Raw genomic sequence first — 18,177 nt, 5'->3', positions numbered from 1 at the left:
CCCTGCGGCTCCGCCTGTAACTGGGGCCCGTCGCGCGGAATGCGAAGAACTCAGCCCTCCTCAACCAATGGGAAGACGAGAATTCTGTGTGTTGGGCGTGGCTGGAAAGATTGGCAGGCGAGGGCCCGCCTCGGCGCCTAGGTCCAGGGAGAAGGGTGCTGGCGCGGACGCTGTCATGGCTGCACGATCTGTCACTCTCGGCATCGACCTGGGCACCACGTCTGTGAAGGCGGCCCTGGTGGAGGCCGCACCCGGCGACCCTTCCGGATTCGTGGTACTGGCGAGCTGTGCTCGGGCCGCGCAGGCTGAGACGGCGGCCCAGAGCGCGGCGGCGGGGCCCCAGGTGAGGCAGCTCCCTGGAGCCGCACCGCCTCCGGGAGCCTCCGGACACCCTCTCCCTCCTCAATGAAGTCTCCCTGACTGCTCCAGCCTGCCTGATCTCTGCCTGCCTGATCTCTGCCTGCCTGATGCAAGTCCCTCGATTCGATAGCTCTCCTCCCAGGAGCTTTCCCACCTGCTGGCACCGATCTAGCCACTCTCGAGCCTTCTTTGGAAGCCTTGCCCTCGGCGCTAGATCCCCGCGCTCTCTGCCCTTCACCTTCTGTACCCTGACCTGCGGGAAAATTGCTCTCCTGCATATGGAGTGATCTCAGGCCACCTTCTCATCCTTGTGGCTCTCTGCTCCTCACATCTGCCCCGTGTCCTCAAATTCAGGATTCAGTTTGTTTCCTAGGGCAGTGTCTGGGTTTTCCTCGAGAAATCAGATGCAAAACCAGGTGTAACGTGCCCCTCTCTCATCCCACAGCTATAGATTGTGGGTGGAGGAACTCAAACATTTGGCTAGCAAAAGTCCCTTGACCCCAAAGGCTGAGAGAGCTTGGAGGAAAGACATTAGGACAGGTTGACATTGAGAAGTTCAGATTGATATTTCTACACAAAAACTAGTGTCTCGTGAAAGCTAAGTGACTAAGTGACTAAAGTGAAGCCGCTCAGTCGTGTGCCACTCTTTGCGACCCGGTGAACTGCAGCCTACCAGGCTCCTCTGTCCATGGGATTCTCTAGGCAAGAGTACTGGAGTAGGTTGCCAGCTACGAGATAGAAATTGAGAATTTCACCACAGTGGGCTCAGTTGTAAGAGGTGGGTTCAGAAAGTATGTTAATCCTCAGAGATGGAGTCCATTAATTCCCTGAAAAAGGTAGCTCAATGTTCAATTCATTGATAATAGAAATTAATATCTGGAACTTTCTTTGTAACCTCATGACTTTCTGGATCTCTGCTTGTTCTTATAATTGAAATAGATAACCTCTATGGCCACTGCCAGCCACAAACCTTGATTTTCTGAGCCAAACCCCATTCCCAAGAACTTTGTTTTTCACAAGCTCTTGCTACATAACTGGGCTCAGTTCTTTAGGGTTCACACTCCGTCTTTTTTTCTTTTTTTGGCTGCACTTTGCATCATGTTGGATCTTAGTTCCCCAACCAGGGTTCAAACCCAGGCCCTCCTCAGTGAAAGTGTAGAGTTCTAACCACAGGGCTTCCAGGGAAGTCCCCAGAGTCCATCTTGCTCAGAAGCACTTCAGAGGATAAAGATTTCAGGAGCACATTTTCAGAGAGTCTTTCAAAATTAGTTTGGTTGGAGCATCAGGGCATTTTAGTATCGTTATCTCACTTCATGGACCTTGACATGGAGGCAACGTCAGCTTGGACCCCGTCGGGCTGAGCAGCAGAGCCAAGATTCCAGGAAGTGGGTTTTAGGCAGTGGCCCTTTTTCTCTTGAGATAGTGCCGCTTCTTGGCTCTAGACAAAGGGCCACCTTCCCCACTTCCTCCAGTGTTCAGCATGCTGTTCTCTGTTTACAGGCACACCCAGTGCTCCACACCTGCCTAAGGAGGGGTTTAGGAGATGGTCATAATAGCCCCCTCCCTTGCATCCTCTGCATGTGTGCTGTGCTCTGGGACAAACAGCACTACTGTAATTTCACCTGGAGCAGGATTTCTCAACCTTGGCACTGTTGATACTAGACGGCAGGATGATTCTTTGTTGTGAGGGGCTGTCCTGTACTTTGTAGGTTATTTAATAGCATCCCTGGCCTCTAACCCATTGCAAGCTGGTAGAGCCCTCCTCCCCAGTTGCAACACCCCCAAATATCTCCATATTGCTAAATGCCCCCTAGGGGACAAAAATCACCCCTGGAGTAAGAACTACTGATCTATAGAAACCCCTGATGGTTCTGTTCCATCCTCCTGTCCACATTTCTCACTCTTCAGAAGCATTGTGTACTCCATGGCCGAATTTGGCAACTATGTGGAAGGTCAGATGTTTAGCTCTTTGCAGCTTTAAAATAGCAGGATTTTTGAGGGGAAACTCTGTCTACCCTCTTTTCTTTGGCTGTGCTACACAGCTTGTGGGATCTTAGTTCCCAGACCAGGGATCAAACCCAGGCCCACAGCAGTAAAAGTGCTGAGTCCTAACCACTGAATTGCCAGGAAATTCCCTCTGCAACCCTTTCTGTGCTATTAATTTTTCCTTTCTGGGCTTCCATTTTCCCCTCTGTTAAAGGAGTGGGGAGGAGGAGGGTTGAATGAGTTCTTAAGCTCTTTTTTTTTTCAATCTGAAGTTCTAGGATTTGATCTGGATATAGACCACTTGATATTCCGGATCAAGGAATGGGGGCAGCTTCTGTCTTATTACACTGTGGGTGTACCCATTGTCTGTCCAAGAACTACTCCCCCGTCACACTCACCACTAAAACTCGCTGTGCACTGACTGCCTCCTTGTCTTCACTCCATCCAGCCTGTTCCCCTCCTCCGCTGTCCCTATCCACACAGCTCACCCACTTTGGGCCCATATAGAGAACAACTTCTCTGTTCTGGGTTCATGCACCATCTGAGGGCCACGTGGGAACTCTGTAAACCAGCACTGTCCAGTGGAAATGTGAGTCTCATGTAGTTTTCAGTCTTCTGGCAGCCGTGTTAAAAAAACAGTAAAAAGAAACCCTGAAATTAATTTTCATTGCCTATTTTACGTAACCCAATGTATCCAAATGTATCATTTCAATATGTAATAATATGAAGTCATTAATGAGAGATTGTGCTTTATTTTTTTCTTACTAAATCTGAAATTTGGTGTGTAGTTTTCAATGTGGACTAGCCTCATGTGGCTAATCACTGCTGTGTTGGACAGGGCAGGTGTAAACAAATGTCTCTTCCCTGCTTCCTTCTTCCTTTGCCTGCTGTCTTAGTTCTTCCCTCCTGGGGGATCATGCTCATCTATGCAGCTTCTTTCTGCCCTGTCTTTTACTGCTCAGTCAGTTCTCCTGTAGTCTCTTCTGCATAAAGAGTCTTGTTAGGAGACTTCCCTGGCAGTCCAGTGGTTAAGACTCCAGACTTCCGTTGCAGGAGGCACGGGTTCGATTTCAAGTCTGAGAAATAAGATCCCTCATGCCATGTTCAGTTCAGTTCAGTTGCTCAGTTGTGTCCAGCTCTTTGCAACTCCATGGACTGCAGCACACCAGGCTTCCTTGTCCATCACCAACTCCCAGAACTTGCTCAAACTCATGTTCATTGAGTCGGTGATGCCATCCAGCCATCTCACCCTCTGTCATTGCCTTCTTCTCCTGCCTTCAATCTTTCCCAGCATCAGGGTCTTTTCTAAGGAGTCAGTTCTTTGAATCAGGTGACCAAAGTATTGGAGTTTCAGCTTCAGCATCAGTCCTTCCAGTGAATACTTTCAGGGTTGATTTTCTTTAGGGTTGACTAGTTAATTGACCACACCACGCCAAGTGGTTCAGTCCAAAAAAAGAGCCTTGTTAGGATACGGGGCTGCCTCCTCAAGAAAATGCTCTGTGCTATCTGCTCACTCTTTCCCCCATCCTATCCGTCCTCACCTCCTTCTTTCTAATCCTTTGGTCATATCTGTTTGGAGCCAAGAACTGCCACAGCCCAAGGCCAGCTGACAGATGAAGTGCTAGCTCCAAGGAGGGGAGGCCTACGCTGCCCCTGGAGCAAATTCTGGCCCCTCAGCACATCAGGAAATGTCTGCCTGAATGTGATCGGAAGCAACCACTAGCACCTGTTGTCAGGTGCTTTAGTCCAGGAAGCCTTTCTTCTCTTTCTTTTAAAAAATAAGTTACAAGTTTTTTTATTTTTAAAATTTTTATTTATTTATTTGTCTGCACCAGCTCTTGGCTGTGGCATGAGGGATCTTCAGTTGCAGCATGCAAACTCTTAGCTGTGGCAAATTTGATAGAGTTCCCTGACTAGATCTCAAACCTGAGCCCCTGGCATTGGGAGCTCAGAGTCTTAGCCACTGGACCACCAGGGAAGTCCCTAGGAAAGCTCTCTTGTCTACATCTTTCCTGCTGTGTTCCATCCTTTCTCTGCCCCAGCGTTCCATGTACCTTGCCTTATTTCCCCTTGAAGTACATCTTTCTTGTGTTTGCCTGTCCTGCTGGACTATAGGGCTTCCCTGGTAGCTCAGCTGGTAAAGAATCCACCTGCGATGCAGGAGATCTCAGTTCAATTCCTGGGTCCAGAAGACCCCCTGGAGAAGGGATAGGCTCCAGTATTCTTGGGCTTCTCTGGTGGCTCAGTTGGTGGCTCACCTGCGATGCAGGAGACCTGGGTATGACCCCTGGGTTGGGAAGATCCCCTGGAGGAGGCATGCAGTCCACTCCAGTATTCCTGCCTGGAGAATCCCCATGGACAGAGGAGCCTGGCGGGCTACAGTCCATGAGGTTGCAGAGAATCAGACATGACTGAGTGACTAAGCACAGCACACAGCGCAGCTGGACTGTAAGTGCCGGTAGGGCAGGGCAGCGCTGTGCTCAGCTCAGCCTGTTCCACAGCAAGGGCCAGAGTCTGGCCACTGGTTGAACTTGAGCTGCAGTTGCTCCTCATCTCTAAGTGAAGTCGCTCAGTCGTGTCTGACTCTTTGCGACCCCATGGATTGTAGCCCACCCGGTTCCTGCTTCCATGGGATTTCCCAGGCAAGAATGCTGGAATAGGTTGCCATTTCCTTCTCCAGGGGATCTTCCCGACCCAGGGATCAAACCCGGGTCAAGCCCTCCCTCATTGGTAAAGGGAGGAGTGGAACCTTACCCACCACATTCCTACTCCAGGAGGAGGTGGTGGAGACCCCTCAGGCCCACATCTCAGCCTTGAGGCCCAGTCAGCAGGTCCTGGAAGTGACCTCGGGGGAATTAGCTAGGCAGCCCCCACGCAGGAAATCCCCGCCACCTCTGTCTTCCTCTCCTCCCAGAGTGTGTGCGTCTGCCCAGCATGTCCTATTCTGTTTCCAGGGGCAAGAACAGGATGTGAGGAGAATCATCCAGGCCCTCCACGAGTGTCTTGCTGCCCTTCCCCGGCAGCAGCTCCGGAAGGTCTGTGGCATCGGCGTGTCAGGGCAGATGCATGGAGTCGTGTTTTGGAAAACAGGCCAAGGTATGCTGGGCTTGGGGGCAATCATGTTCTGTTAACAGTCACCCTGTGGGTGTGGGTTCTATCCCTGTTCTGTGACTAAGATCCCACCTGCCTCCAGGACAAAAAAAAAACCCAGTGTTAAACAGAAGCAATATTGTAACAAGTTCAATGTTGTTTAGTTGCTCAGTCTTGTCCGGCTCTTTTGCAACCCCATGGACTGTAGCCTGCCAGGCTCCTCTGTCCATGGAATTCTCCAGGCAAGTATACTGGAGTGGGTAGCCATTTCCTCCTCCAGGGGATCTTCTTGACCCAGGAATCGAACCCTTGTCTCCTGCATTGCAGGCAGATTCTTTATCACGGAACCATCAGGGAAGCCGTATAAAGACTTTAATAATGATCCACATTGAAACAAAACAAAGCAAAAGCAGTCACCCTGTGATCTTCGATGGCCTCAGCCTGTGGCGGAGCTGAAAGCAGGAATTTGGTTCCCTGCCCAGAGACTGAAGTCAGGGTGAGGCAGCGAGAGAGCTGAATCCTAGCCCCTAGACCCCTAGCCAGGGACAAGGTGCTGGCCTGTCCGCTTTGTAGAAAGGAATTTCCACAGAGATACAAAACGTAGTGAAACAAGTGCATTGTTTGTTAGGAGGAAAAAGGGTATGTGTGGATAGATGCACGGGTGGGCTCAGGGAAAGAGTTGTGCCCTCGTGGTAGTTTGAATCACTTATATGGGGCATTTCTTCTGGTTTCCTCTGGCTGCCAATCACCTTGCTTTGCCATGTTTAGTTTATCTCAGGGTCCTCCCCTGTGTGCATGCTCATCTCTTAGCTGAGATGGATTCTAGGGAAGAGGCCTATGGGAATGTTGACATCACCTACTATGGGGTGGCACTCCCTCCCTTTTTGACCCCTGAGGAGCCTTTTTACGCATGTGTAGTTGGGAAGGTCTCCATGACCTCAAGAACGAGAAATATGTGGTCTCTCTCTTTCTTTTTTGGCTACAGGGCATGTGGGATTGTGGGATCTTAGTTCCCAGACCTTAGTTCCCATGGGTCAAACCCGTGCCCCCTGCATTGGAAGCATGGAGTCTGAACCACTGGATTGTCAGGGAAGTCTTGGCCTCTTATTAACCTTTTATCTGAGCAGGGTGCAGCTCCCCTTCGCTCCTGCTATTATCTTCGTCTTGGAGTGTCTGTCCACAGGGGACAAACTCCAGCTGCTCAGCCTGGGGTTCATCTATCTTCTGCCTCACCAGGAACCAGAAACATGCTGCCAAAGACTCCCTGTGAAGGGTCAGGCTGTCCTCTTGCGTTTTGTGAGCATCCTGTCCTGTTCAAAGATGTAATAAATTAAACTGTCCACTCACACATTATACATGAACAGGGAGAGGGTGAAGAGTGAGTCCTCTCTGATTCTCTGTTGGATTCAATCGAGTGGATTTTTTTCATAGCTTTCTCTTTCTTTGTACCAGTATCTCGGAGCATCAGTGCCAACACCAAGAGATTAGTGTAGCTGCAGGAGATATTGAGACACAGAGGAAACTTTTCTGCATTTGAGCATAGTTTTGGTTGTTTAACATCATCACAGATATTCGTGAATTTTCAGTTCCACGTCCTTTTCATGGGAACCGTTGCTAAGCATTATTTGTTGGGTATTTATTTCAGAAGGTCTGCCACAGTGTAGATGTGGGTGGCTTGTTCTGTTTGGCCTCCAGGAGGGGAATTAAGCCAGCAAAACAGCAATGAGCACTTTGCATGCCAGGTGCAGAGCTAAGGGCATTACCTGTGTGATCTCATCAAATTTTCCCAACATCCTTATGATGTAGGTGACATTATTGTCCCTCTTGAGCAGATGAGAAGTGGAGGTTCAGAGAGATTATAAAATAGTATGCTTAGGGTCATATGACAGCAAGTGGTGACTCCAGCTTTCAAACCCAAGTCTGTCTGACTTCAGACACCTGAACTTTGAAAGGTCTCTGGCAGGACCAGAGCCACACAAGAATACACTAGCTCAACGAAGGGAGGAACAGCCCAACAGAATGTCCAAGGAAGGAAGGATCAGGCTCCTGGAGGAAGATGTGAGCTTCTGTTATGGCAAGCATGAAGAAAAATTTTTAAAAATTCTAAAATGTTCAGGACTTCCCACGTAGCTCAGTGGTAAAGAATCCACCTGCCAATGCAGAAGACATGGTTTTGATCCCTGGTCCGGGAAGATCCCATGTGCTGCCAAACAGTTAAACCTGCGCACCCCAACTACTGCGCCTGTGCTCTCAAGCCCGTGGGCCACAACTTCTGAGTCCACTGCCCTAGAGCCTGTGCTTCTGTGACAAGAGAAGCCACTGCAATGAGAGGCCCACACACTGCATTGAAGAGTAGCCCCCGCTCTCTGCACCTGGAGAAAAGCCCGTGAAGTAGTGGGTAGCCTTTCCCTTCTCCAGGGACTCTCCCCAACCCAGAAATTGAACCGGGGTATACTGCATTGCAGGCAGATTCTTTACCAACTGAGCTATCAGGGAAGCTCCGATGAAGACCCAGCACAGCCATAAATAAATAAATAAAATTATATATATATATATATATATATATATATATATATATATATGTTCTACATAGACATAAAAGTAGGGAGAACAGTGTTATTATGAATCAACACGCACCCATCACCCAGCTTCAAAAATATCAACATTTTACTGCAAGTGTTTTAAGCAGAGGATGATGGCTACTGGGGGAAGGATTGTAGTTAAGGAGATCTGAACATGGGATTCACCTCTCCTTTGCCTGGAGAATCAGTGATTCCGATTCCCCTGGGCCAAGTGAGTGGCAACCTGCTTTTGAGCAGCTTGACGGAGGTCTGGTGATGCAGCCTTTGATCAGTCCCCAGGATGGGCCTGGATAAGTGCAGAAGCCAGCCCAGGCTCTCCCCCTCCTTTCCCATTGTCTGCCCATTGTCAGGCCAGCAGGGACCGCGGGAGCTGCTTGGCTCCAATCAGTAGCAAGAGCCAAAGGCTGGTCATGGTGTTAGTGCTGACCTCTCGGGGAGACTCTAGGTTGTAAAAGCTTTTTAAACTCCTTAATTTTGCATTAATGAGAATAAATGTCCTTTTAATACTAAAACCCTTCCCAGAGAGGACAGCAGAGATCTAATGATTGTGGTCTGGTCACATGCCTTCCCTTCTGCCCATCTCCTGGACCCTGTAACAACCACACAAACCATCATCCATATGGGTGGAGAGAGCTTCTTAATATTTCATGGAGCCCGCCTGCCCACCTACTTGGTTTGGTTTCTGTTTATGGGAAGGAGGAGAGCCACCATTTGACCATGATGATAACCCGCTTAGCGGAGTGAGTGAAATCCTATTTGAGATCAAGTAGTTCTGCTTTTAACAGTGGCCATAATTCGGTTTGATTTCAGAATCTGCAATCCTTGCTGGGCCCCATGGGAGACATAGGAATGGGGATTCAGCCCTCCTCTGCCAGGGCTCACTCAAGGCGGTCAGCACAGACGGGCACCAGTAACCTGAGCGGAGAGCTAAGTGCCTCCTTGAGGGCACAGGTGAGCCCATTGGAGGAGAAGAGAGGGAGTGACTAGTGTCTTCTGAGAGGCCTGTGGTTATGCCAGTTTCCACATTCCATTTTCAGGCTCAGTAATGGCAGGAGACAAGTGGGGATCATAAAACCACGCTAAAAGGCCAGCAGCAGGCAGGGAGAAAATTTTCAGCAGTGTATAGTAGACAAAGGATGAAGCTGGGGGCCTATGAAGAATGAGTAACAAAGAAAGGACCAATGGCCCTGTGGACTAATAGGCAAAGGAAACCAATAGGCAGATGTTAGAAGAGAAAGTACAAATAGCTAAAAAGCACTTGAAAAGCTGCTCGATGTCACTATTAATTAGGGAAATGCAGATGAAAATAACAGTGAGAAATCATTTTTCCTCTCACTGGATTGTAAGAAATCAGTTTGAGAATGTCAAGAGTTGGCAAAGGGGGTGGAAAATTGGTTTTTTAAAATACTGTTCCGGGGGGTTTCCCTGGACACTGGTTTGATCCCTGATCTGGGAAGATTCCACATGCCTCCAAGCAACTAAGTTTGTGAGCCACAACTGTTGAGCCTGTGCTCTAGAGCTCTTATCACGCATATGTGGTAAGGCTAATATGTAGATTAAATAAATTAATATTTTGAAAGTGCTTCGAACAATCCCTGGTACATGGTAAGAACTCTGTTTTATAACACAGACAAAATAAAAATGATAGTCCTAGAAGTTTTTTGAAAAGGGTCAAAAGAGTGTTGGAAGCAGATAAAAGGGTTGGGGGAAAAAAAAAAGCTGCAGATGTCCAGCTTCAGTGCAGGGGTTAGACTCCCAGCTTTAGGCAGAAATGTGGCTTTGAGGGTAGATTACCCTAAAGGGGGGCCACCCCATTGCCCGCCTACCCCTATTTTCCAGGTGAAACTTTAAAATGTTCAGGTGCATACATTTGTGACCACCTCTCTGCTCTTTTTCTTTTTTAAAAAATAATTTTTATTGGAGTAGAGTTGATTTACAATACTGTGTTAGTTTCAGATGTGCAGCAAAGTCAATCAGTGATGCATATACCAATACCCACTCTTTTTCAGATTCTTTTCCCATATAGTTGATTACAGTGTTTTGAGTTCCCTGTGCTATACAGTAGGTCCTTATTAGTTATCTATTTTTTAAAAATAAAAGTCTTGTTTATCTGTTTGGCTGTCCTGGGTCTTTGTTGTGACATGCAGGACCTTTGATCTTCATTGTGGCATGAAGCATCTTTAATTCCGCATGTGGGATCTAGTTCCCTGACCAGGGATCGAACCCAGGCTCCCTGCTTTGGGAGCATGGAGACTTAGCCACTGGACCACCAGGGCAGTCCCCAGTTATTGGTTTTATATATAATAGTTTGTATTTGTCCATCCCGACCTCCCAATTTATCCCTTCCCCTCCTCCTCTGTAACCATATTTGTTTTCTCCATCTGTGACCCTATTTCTGTTTTGTAAATAAGTTCATGGGTACCATTTTTTTTTTTTTTAAGATTTCACATATAAGCACTGTCATATGATATTTGTCCTGTGTCTGACTTACTTCACTCACTGTAACCATCTCTAGGTCCATCCACTCCCTGCTCTTCTGGGTCCTGGCTAGGACCCCTGTGTGTGAATAAAGCATTGTCATGGGTGATAAAGTCTGTCCTGTAACCTCACTAGCAGGGTAGTCTCAAGGACATGCTGGTGCCCATCAGTTGCCCTATTCTCCTTTCTTGCTCATCTTCCTTCCAGGCTGTGCATGGACAGAGGGAGGGGCCGCCCCTGTGTTCGAGCCTAGAGCTGTGAGCCACCTGGTCACGTGGCAGGATGGCCGGTGTAGCAGCGAGTTCCTGGCTTCTCTGCCCCAGCCGGAGTCGCATCTCAGCGTGGCCACGGGGTTTGGCTGTGCAACTATCTTCTGGCTTTTGAAAAATAGGTACGGACAACTGTTCTTTGAATTGGATGATGGATTTTCAGGGGAATGAGAGTGGCTAGCTGATGGCTCAGTGGGTAAAGAATCCGCCTGCAGTGCAGGAGGCGCAGGAGACGGGGGTTTGATCCCTGGGTCAGGGAAGGCCCCCTGGAGAAGGACATAGCAACCCAGTCCAGCATTTTTGCCTGGAAAATCCCATGGACAGAGGACCCTGGAGGGCTACACTCCATGGGGTTGCAGAGTCAGACACAACTGAGCCCAAGCACTATGATTTTGATGCAGGAGAGTGGCTAGGGAGCTGTACCTCTAGCCGGTCAGTATCACTCCACACGGGACTGTCCCTTAGTGAGCGTGGCCCTGCACAGCGTACAGTCTCAAGACCTAGACTTGGTCTACCACTGCTTCTTCATTTTGCATAGGGGGCTTGTTGGTTATCTGATTCTAACCCAGAGGGGAAAAGAAGGGGCCAGAGAGGGTAAGGGAGTTGCCAATGGTCACATGATGGGTTCATAGTGGGCTCAGGACTGCTAAGAACGGTTGATGTCCTGCTTTCCCAGGCATGATGTGACCTCCTATGAATACCCTCCCCTAAGGCTGACTCCGGCCAGCTCGGCTTGGAGGCTTTTGGAGGTCCTCACCTTGGGAAGTTTGGCTGTGGGGGACTGTAGCCTGTGGGATTCTGGTCGCTGCCCAGTTATGCCATGTCTCGTCCACACTGCCCTCAGTTAGCTGCGGCTTGTGCTTTTCAGTCAATATTAAACCACGCTGAATTGTTTTGGGTATGACAAACAGCCCGGAGTTCCTCAAGTCCTACGATACAGCCGGCACCATCCATGACTATGTGGTTGCCATGCTGTGCGGCTTGGCAAGACCCTTGATGTCCGATCAAAATGCTGCTAGCTGGGGCTATTTCAACACCAGGAGCCAAAGCTGGAACTTGGAGATGTGAGTATAACCTTGCAGGCTGGCTTGAGGCTGAAAGGTAGAATCTCTGAAGTGGGAGCTTCAGTGGGGTTTTCCCATCTGGGAGTAGTGGAGGATTCCATGAGGCCAAGAATCAGGTTCCAACAGCCCCCAGCCTGTTCCAGGCCCTGGGTATGGGTGGGCCGGACTGGAAGTGAAGTCCTGGGGGGAGGGTGCTGCCCACCATGCCATGCTCTCCTGCTCCTCCACCGTTGCCCGGGCCTGGGGTGCACTCCCCGGTTCTTTCTGAATCCTGGACCCAGCCCATAGATGCTAAACAACAACTTTCATTTTTAAATTTTATTTTATCTTATTTTTTTTAACTTTCTATTTTATATTGGGGTATAGTTTATTAACAATGTTGTGTTAGTTTCAGGTGTGTGACAAAGTGATTCAGTTATACAAAAACATGTACCTATTTTTTCTTCAAATTATGTTCCCATTTAGGTTGCTACGTAACATTTAGCAGAGTTCTCTGTGCTGTGCAGTAGGTCCTTGTTGCTTTTCCATTTTATTTTATTTATTTTTTGAAGTAGAAAAGAATAGCTTTATTGCTTTGTCAGGCAAAGGGGGTACATGGCAGGCTCCTGACTGTGAAAATTGTGTGTCCTCCAGTTATCCATTTTAAATATAGCAGTGTGTATATGTCCATCCCAAACCCCCTAACTATCCCTCCCCACCACCATTATATATATATATGTACATTTTTTTATGACACAAACCTTTAAAAGCATTTCATTTATTTAATTTATTTTTAATCTTTAATTTATTTTAATAATAGCTTGTATGCATAGAGTTTTACATCTTTTATTAAATTTATTGTAGGTATTTGACTGTTTTTGATAATATTTTAAATGCATTTTCTTTTTTAAAATTAATTTTTATCATAATGTATTTAAAAGTAGGGTTAAGAAATGGAAGGAGTAGGCTTGAGGGATACCTTTTAAGTTCTTTTGAAACAATCATTTGCCTTTTCAGGTCCAGAGGTCCATAAATTCACTTCCTCCAAGTCCCAAATTCTGAGCTCTGTAATAAAACAAAAAGCGCCTGGTAGTTCAGGTAAAGGACTTTCTAGCATGTTTTATGAAATTGACAGCCCCATGTTCACTAACCCTGAGTGGTGACTACATTTGGTATTCAGGAGACTGATGGGTTTGACTTTGGTTTGGCCTGTGTTAACCAACTGTGACTTGGCTCTAAAACTCTGACTGCCCCCCTTTGCAGAGTGTTTGTGCTCCCCTCAAACACAAGAGGCCAGATGCCGATCTGCTTCTTAGCCAATCCTTTCCGATCACCTCTGCTTAAACTGGTTATGTTCTTCCTTGGAAGGCCCATCCCAAGCTCTTGAAAGCCAGTGTTCACTCTAAAACACTCAAGACATCTCATGGATTTAAAAAAAGACAAAAGGGCCGTCTGTACAAACACTGGATTCTGCCCTCTCTTCTTGAACGCGTGTCCCAGGGCACTTTCCGTTGCTCAGTTTCCTGGAAGCAACAGGAGACAGAAGATCCAGTACCGGGTAGACAGACTGTCCACTTTTGATTTGCAGACTGAAGGCCGCCGGCTTTCCCGTCCAGCTGCTCCCAGAGGTAGCGGAGCCTGGCAGTGTGGCAGGAAGAACCTCGCAGGCCTGGTTTGAGATCCCAAGGGGGACACAGGTGGGCGTGGCCTTGGGTGATTTGCAGGCCTCCGTCTATTCCTGCATGGCCCAAAAGACCGATGCCGGTAAGTCTTTCTTTGGTTCTCTCCTCTAGTCTCTACTGGGGCCTCATAAGCCTCAGCTCTGTGTGAGGGTCTGAGGGGCACACATAGCCAGCCATCTCAATGTCCTCTTGACCGTTGTCCTGCAAACATGAAAAATACCTTCGGGACTTCCCTGGTGGTCCAGTGGTTAAGACTTCATGCTCTCAATACAGGGGGCCCAGGTTTGATCTCTGATCAAGGAACTAGATTTTGCATGTTGCAGTTAAGAGCCCACAGGCTCTTAGTCCAATAAAAAACAAAACAAACAAACAAAAACCCCACCGTCATCCCTACAGGTGAAGCCCCTACCCAGGGAGCTTATCATCTAGCAGGAAGAGCTCTGCCCTGAGCACAGCCAGTGCCTTTCTTTTCTAGGGCCAGGGGAGGAAAACGACTCTCTCTAGTTAGCTGGTTTCTGTGTGTCTCCCTGACCAAGGAAACAGATGAGTAGATTAGGGTTTTTGTTACCGTGTGTGTGTCAGTGAAAGTTCTCTTGCATTTGATTAGAAGTGCAGATTTTCCTGTATTTCGTGTGAGGGAGTCACAGTGAGGTAGAGGCTGCCCTCCAAGGCAAGGGTTGGCAAAGTTTTCCTGTAAAGGGCCAGGTAGTAAATATTTCAGGCTTTGTGGGCCATTTAGTTTCTGCCACAACTACTTACCTGCTGTTGGGGCAGCAAAGCAGCCTTAGCTAATGCATAAGTGAGCAGGTGTAGCTGTGTTCCAATAAAACTTTATTTATAGAGGCTGAAATGTGAATTTCATAAAATTTTCATGTCTCGTGAAATAGTCTTCTTCTTTTCATTTCTTTTCAACCATTTAAAAAGGTAAGAATATCCCACTGGGGTTGTAAAATGGTGCAGTCCCTTTGGAAAACAGTTTGACAGTTCTCCGAAAGTTAAGCATGGAATTACCATGACCCAGCAATTCCTCTCCTTGGTGTTTACCCAAGGGATTTGAAAATACGCGTCCACACAAAAACTTGTACACAATTTTTTCCCTGCAGCCTTATTCAGAATAGCCAAAAGATAGAAACAACCCAAATGTTCATCAACTGATAAGCGGATTTTTAAAATGTGGTATATCCACAGAGATAACATGCTACAACATGGGAAGGAAAGTGAAAGGCCACATAGTGTGTGATTCCATTCCCAGAAAATGTCCAGAGTTCAATAGGCAAATTCACAGAGACAGAAAGAAGATTCATGGTTGTCAGGGGCTGGGAGTGGGGGTTGATTGCTAACCCATAAGGGATTTCTTTCCAGAGTGGTAAAAATGTCCTAAAATTAGATCACAGTGATGTTTACCTGTGTATGTACTATAAACAGTGCATAAAGGAATATACTAGAAAGCACAGAACTGCACACTTGAAAAGGGCGCATTTTATGGTGAATTTATTTGAATTATAATACACCTCAATAAACATCATTAAAAATGATATATATACAAAAGCCACTGTTAGCTCCTAGGCCATATAAAAACAGATGGCCAGGCTGGATATGATCTGGGGGCTGTCATTTGCCCCTGCTGGGGTGGAGTAGACCTTGGACTTTGGGCCTGCCTGCCCCAGCAAGGTGTTGGCAGACTGTGTGTTTCATTTGATCCTCAGGGCAACCAGGCTGAGTGGGCCCACTTTGACAGCCCTGCCTTGTTATCAAGGGGAACAGAGAATACATTCACCTTTCTTGGGTTTTCTTTGTCATCACATCTTTTTTCCTCCATCAGTTAGAACTATTACAATTCAAACTTTAGTTTAAAAACTGACCAGTACTATCCTTTGTTGTTGTTTAGTTGCTAGGTCACATCTGACTCTTTGTGACCCCATGGACTGTAGCCCTCCAGGGTCCTGTGTCCATGGGATTCTCCAGGCAAGGGTACTGGAGTGGGTGGTTCTATTTCTTTCTCCAGGGGATCTTCCTGACCCAGGGATGGAACCTGTCTCTTTGTCTACCATATTGGCAGGCAGGCTTTTTTTTTTTAAACCACTAGTGCCACCTGGGAAGTCCAGTTGATTTATTTCAATTAGTCTCTGCCTCTGAAAGGAGGAGTATCCAGAAATTTGTGGCACATTTCCCCAGCCCCATTGTGACTTGTGGCCTCTGAGTTAGCCCAACAGGCCTAACCTCTGCTTTCCTCGGACCCCAGTTCTCAACATCAGCACCTCGGTTCAGCTGGTAGCCTCCATGCCTTCAGGATTCCAGCCAGCGCAGACTCCAGACCCTGCAGCCCCAGTTGCCTACTTCCCGTACTTCAACAGGACTTATCTGGCTGTGGCAGCATCACTCAATGGGGGGAACGTGCTGGCCACGTTTGTCCGCATGCTGGTCCAGTGGATGGCAGATCTAGGTAAGGCTGGTCCATTCAGGGGTGTGTTCTCTGCTTGTCCTTTCTGTGTGGCAGTGTCCTGGTGCTGAATGTGCAATAAACTTCTAGATTCATGTCTCAGACTGAACGAGGTTCTGGCACATTCCTTCCTTCTGCAGGGATCTGAGCTGGCAGCCTTCTTTACTCTCATCTTCTGAGCGGCCATTGCCTACTCTCCTTTGAGAGTACTGCTCCTAACCTTGACTGCGGAGTATCCTGATAGTCTGCCAGCTCTCCCTGGCCCCACTGTGTTACTTTGTAGATCAATAAGCCTCTGGGTCCCATGTATTTGAGATTTGCCTTATTTCTTTCTTCCTTACTTATTTGGCTGCATTGGGTCTTAGTTGCAGCACATGGGAGTTAAATGTGTTACTGACGAGACTCTACAGTGGCTTTTGGTTGGAGGTTCTCAGCACTATTTTTATCCCTAGAAATGGTGAATATTTGACTTGGGGAAGGGGGATCCTGAGCATGGGATTTTGTAAAAGTTCCTCAGGTGGGACTTCCTTGGTGGTCCAGTGTCTGAGACTCTGCACTCCCGATGCAGGGGACCCAGGTTCAATCCCTGGTCAGGGAATTAGATCCCACATGCTGTCACAACTAAGAGTTTGCACGCCACAACAAAGATCGAAGATCCCACGTGCTGCAACTAAGACCTGGCACAGCCACATAAGTGAATAAAATATTTTTTAAAAGTTCCCCAGGTGATTCTGATGCTCTCACATGGTGGTAAGCACTGATCTAGAAGCTTCTACTCAAAAAGTGTGGTCCTCAGGCCAGCTGCACTGGCTTCCTCTGGGAGCTGATGACAAGTGCAGAAGCTGAGGCCCCATCCCAGGCATACTGAGCCAGAAGCTGTATTTTATTAAGATTCTTGAGTGATTCAGAACTCCAAGCTCTGGTCTAGACTGGTGGTTCTCAACCTTTGCCGAGGGGCAGGCTAGACTGTGGTCCTGGGATTTCTCTGACACCACTAATAAGTCTACTAGCAGCTGTGATGATACTTGCTGATCAGTGTATGCATTTGGCCCACTTGGGAGCAAGCATCCCACAACTGTGGGATGGTTAGGGCTCACACAGCATGTAAGTTCTCTCCCTGAAGGCTGGGTTCGGGTGAGCAGTGAGAGAGCTGGCTGGGGTCTGGGGCTGAGCACAGCCAGCCAGACTGTGTGAGTTCTGATCCAGGAAGCAGCCTCCTACAGTGAAGAGGGGCAGCAAGTCAACCCATTTCTGCCCCCCTGGGAACTCGATAGCCTGCACTCACAGGGGTGCCTGAACTCACACGACCTTCTCTGTCCCTGGCAGGCCTGGAGGTTGAAGAATCCACGGTGTACTCATGCATGATCCAGGCAGCTGCCCAGCAGAGAGACACCTGCCTGACCATCACTCCAACAGTGCTGGGCGAGAGGCACCTGCCAGACCAGCTGGCCTCAGTGACCGGAATCTCCTCCTCTGACCTCTCCCTCGGGCACGTGACCCGGGCCCTGTGCAGAGGCATCGTTCAGAACCTGCACTCGATGCTTCCATTTGGGCAGCTCCGGGAGTGGGGTGTGGAGAGGGTGATTGGCAGTGGGAGTGCACTGTCCAGGAATGAAGTGCTGAAGCAGGAGGTGCAGAGGGCATTCCCTCTGCCAGTGTCCTATGGACAGGATGTAGACGCAGCTGTGGGGGCCGCTCTGGTCATGCTCCAGAGAAGCCTTAGCCAGCAGAAGTCCTAGCACACTCGTTGGCCAGAGGACTGTTGCAAATTTTATCTAATTAACGTCCTTGACCCGATCTTGGGGGTCATCCTTTTCCTGGACAGCTCTGTGGGCAGCTTTTAAGCAATGCTTATTCTTGGGGCCTCAAGAGTAACACACTCATAATGCAGCCAAGAATCATCAACCAGACCCCAAATCAGTGCCTTCTGAAACTCACCTAAGAGCTGGTTGCAAGTGTAGAGAAAGAAAGGAAGAAGGAAAGAGAAAGAGAGAAGGAAAAGGAGTGGTAACCCAGTGTCCTGGTCAACAGGGTCACCTGTGATTCATCTGTAGGCAAAATAAATGTCTACTTCAGACACAAAATATAATCTGGTGGTTGTGGGCTCCAACTAAGAACACCCTGTCCTATGTTCTCACAACACAGCTGGTTGAAGGCACAGAAGAGGGAAGGAAAGGTGGGTGACGTGACCAGCAAGGGGGACAGATGATGTATAGCCACACCATTCAGGCATTTTGTTCCAAGAGT

At 48.1% G+C, this 18,177-nt stretch overlaps 1 protein-coding gene across 1 annotated transcript; it reads left to right on the top strand.

Moving 5' to 3' along the window:
- The first annotated feature begins 175 nt into the window (after nt 1–175).
- SHPK (sedoheptulokinase) lies at nt 176–17,862 on the top strand. Its single transcript, XM_052658560.1, has 8 exons — nt 176–343; nt 2,795–2,935; nt 5,301–5,442; nt 10,704–10,887; nt 11,677–11,829; nt 13,397–13,572; nt 15,733–15,933; nt 17,257–17,862. The coding sequence occupies exons 1-8, from the start codon at nt 176–178 to the stop codon at nt 17,667–17,669; spliced, it is 1,578 nt and encodes a 525-aa protein (XP_052514520.1). The 3' UTR covers nt 17,670–17,862.
- The last annotated feature ends 315 nt before the right edge of the window (nt 17,863–18,177 follow it).

This window comes from Budorcas taxicolor, chromosome 19 (assembly GCF_023091745.1).
Source record: "Budorcas taxicolor isolate Tak-1 chromosome 19, Takin1.1, whole genome shotgun sequence".
NCBI classification, from domain to species: Eukaryota; Metazoa; Chordata; class Mammalia; order Artiodactyla; family Bovidae; genus Budorcas; species Budorcas taxicolor.
The sequence above is the reverse complement of the archived record's forward strand: the minus strand, read 5'-3'. Positions and strand labels throughout refer to the sequence as shown.